General features: G+C 43.0%; 1 protein-coding gene across 1 annotated transcript in view; it reads right to left on the bottom strand.

The window, feature by feature from the left end:
• Nucleotides 1–1,071, bottom strand: part of LOC137638736 (piggyBac transposable element-derived protein 3-like) — a 58,617-nt gene extending 57,546 nt beyond the window's left edge. The window contains exons 1-2 of the mRNA XM_068371109.1: nucleotides 1,050–1,071; nucleotides 709–923 (exon numbers count right to left, since the gene is read on the bottom strand). Of these exons, the coding sequence (XP_068227210.1) occupies nucleotides 709–923; nucleotides 1,050–1,071 (237 nt within the window). The remainder of the gene's footprint in view (nucleotides 1–708; nucleotides 924–1,049) is intronic.
• Nucleotides 1,072–2,500: the final 1,429 nt, after the last annotated feature.

Consider the following 2,500-nt stretch of genomic DNA (forward strand, 5'->3'; position numbering starts at 1 on the left):
AAAGCCAAACCAATAAAAGATTTGAGTACGTTTTGTGACACTAATGGATGGGATGAGTTGGAGCGAGGCCCTCGGCACTATTTGCTTATAGTTACCGGAGACTGTGCAAGGATGGCAGGATGCTAAGTAAGCCTTAACAATCTCGTGCAAGCCCAGCCGTAATTGATGCGGGATCAGCTGGGTAGGACATGTTACCCCAAAGTGTCCTCCCAGTCTCTCATGGGCCACGCCTACCATCGACAAGCGGAGATTACAGGGAACAACTACTTGCCGGCACGAGACCTTAACAGGAACGTGAGAACCTCAAGTTATCTTAAGGGGCACCTCATCCCTTAGTAGGAACTCAGCCTTAGAGGAGTTATTTATTTCCCCCTCGTTCGAGTAGGTGGGTGCCCTGTGGTTTATCACCATCTCACCCATCAGCTGGAATCTGCTGAGCTGTGCCTGGCTCCTGATGGTCTCTTGGTCCTCCTCTGAGACCTCTGGTCTGGTGGAAAGCATCATTGCTTTAGCTGGGGAGCACTCTCGGGTACGGGACTTAAACTCATTGCTGGAAGGGGGAGACTCTTGAGCCTCCTCCCTTAGCCAAGCTACCTCACCCAGGTCAACAGTATCTAGCCAGTCGTCTTCCCCTGCAGGTCCCGTCCTCACAGTTTTAGGCTCCGGCTTGGCAGCCTTCTTGCACCTGAGGGGCACTTGCTGTACCACCTTCATGGGCTCTTGACCCAAACGTAAGTTGTAGCCCTCATGTCTGAGGTCACTTACTGCCCATAGTCTGCACTTCATATGGAGTTGGGGCATGGTCATCTGGAACTCCACTGTAGGGTGTTCGTTGGTGACTCCTTCAGAGCACTGGTTCTCTCTGCAGTTGTCCTGCTGGTCGTTGGCACCATTAGGTTGAAGTAGCGAGTTATTGAGCTGGGCTTAATCGAGCGTCTATTTCCCGCTTCTTTAATTCATACGCTCTCGCTCTTTCTCTCGCATACTGCATCCTTTCTTGCTCCCTTCTTCTCCGGGGATTGGCATCATCCGTGAGTTCCTGCACATACCTTCGCAATGCCTCTCCCTCATAGCCTTGTCGTTCTGCCAAATCCACAAATGCACTGATCTCAGCAGCAGTCATTTTGCTAATTTCTTGTGGAGACAGCGACAAGAACAAACTCAACAGCACAAGGTACGTTGTTGACCGTGCAAGAAATTACACGGAGGGGAAAGACGCTCTAGCCTTACGCAAGAGTCTTATGGAACGAAGGATGAAGATGAAGCTGGGGAAAATGCACAAAGGCTGTGAAAAATGCCTTTCGAGAAAGAATTATCACCAAATAACAAGCCTTGCAAGTAATTGAACAGAAGCCTAACTTGAAAACCAGGGCTACGACAATAGTTGAGCTTAGGCTGTCCGGTTGTAATGCGTCCAAACAAGTATATTTGACAACTGTGCTACACAATAAAAAATGGAATCACAACTATAGGTGAACTTTTATACTAGTCATAAAAAGAAATGAAATCACAACAATGGGTGAATCTCTATGCTAGTCCTAAAAAAAATGGAATCACAACTATGGGTGATCCTCTACCCTAGTCTTAAAAAAAATGGAACCACAACAATGGGTGAATCTCTATGCTAGTCTTGAAAAAATGGAATCACAACAATGGGTGAATCTCTATGCTAGTCTTAAAAAAAATAGAATCACAACAATGGGTGAATGTCTATGCTAGTCATAAAAAATGGAATCACAACAATGGGTGAATCTCTATGCTAGTCTTAAAAAAATGGAATCACAACAATGGGTGAATCTCTATGCTAGTCATAAAAAATGGAATCCCAACAATGAATGACCATCTATGCTAGTCATAAAATGAAATGGAATCACAACAATGGGTGAATCTCTATGCTAGTCATAAAAATGGAATCACAACAGTGGGTGAATCTCTATGCTAGTCATATAAAAGTGAAATCACAACAATGAATGACCCTCTATGCTAGTCATAAATAAATGGAATCAAAACAATGAATGGCCCTCTATGCTAGTCATATATAAATGGAATCACAACAATGAATGACCCTCTATGCTAGTCATAAATGAATGGAATCACAACAATGGATGACCCTCTATACTGGTCTTAAATAAATGGAACCACAACATGACCCTCTATGCTAGTCATAAATAAATGGAATCACAACAATAGATGACCTTCTATGCTAGTCATAAATAAATGGAATCAAAACAATGGATGACCCTCTATGCTAGTCATAAATAAATGGAATCACAACAATGAATGACCCTCTACACTAGTCATAAATGAATGGAATTACAACAATGAATGACCCTCTATGCTAGTCATAAATGAATGGAATCACAACAGTAGATGACCCTCTATGCTAGTCATAAATAAATGGAATCACAATGGATGACCCTCTATGCTAGTCATAAATAAATGGAATCACAACAATGGATGACCCTCTATGCAAGTCATGAATAAATGAAATCACAATAAT

Source organism: Palaemon carinicauda, chromosome 1, assembly GCF_036898095.1.
Source record: "Palaemon carinicauda isolate YSFRI2023 chromosome 1, ASM3689809v2, whole genome shotgun sequence".
In the NCBI taxonomy this organism is placed as follows: Eukaryota; Metazoa; Arthropoda; class Malacostraca; order Decapoda; family Palaemonidae; genus Palaemon; species Palaemon carinicauda.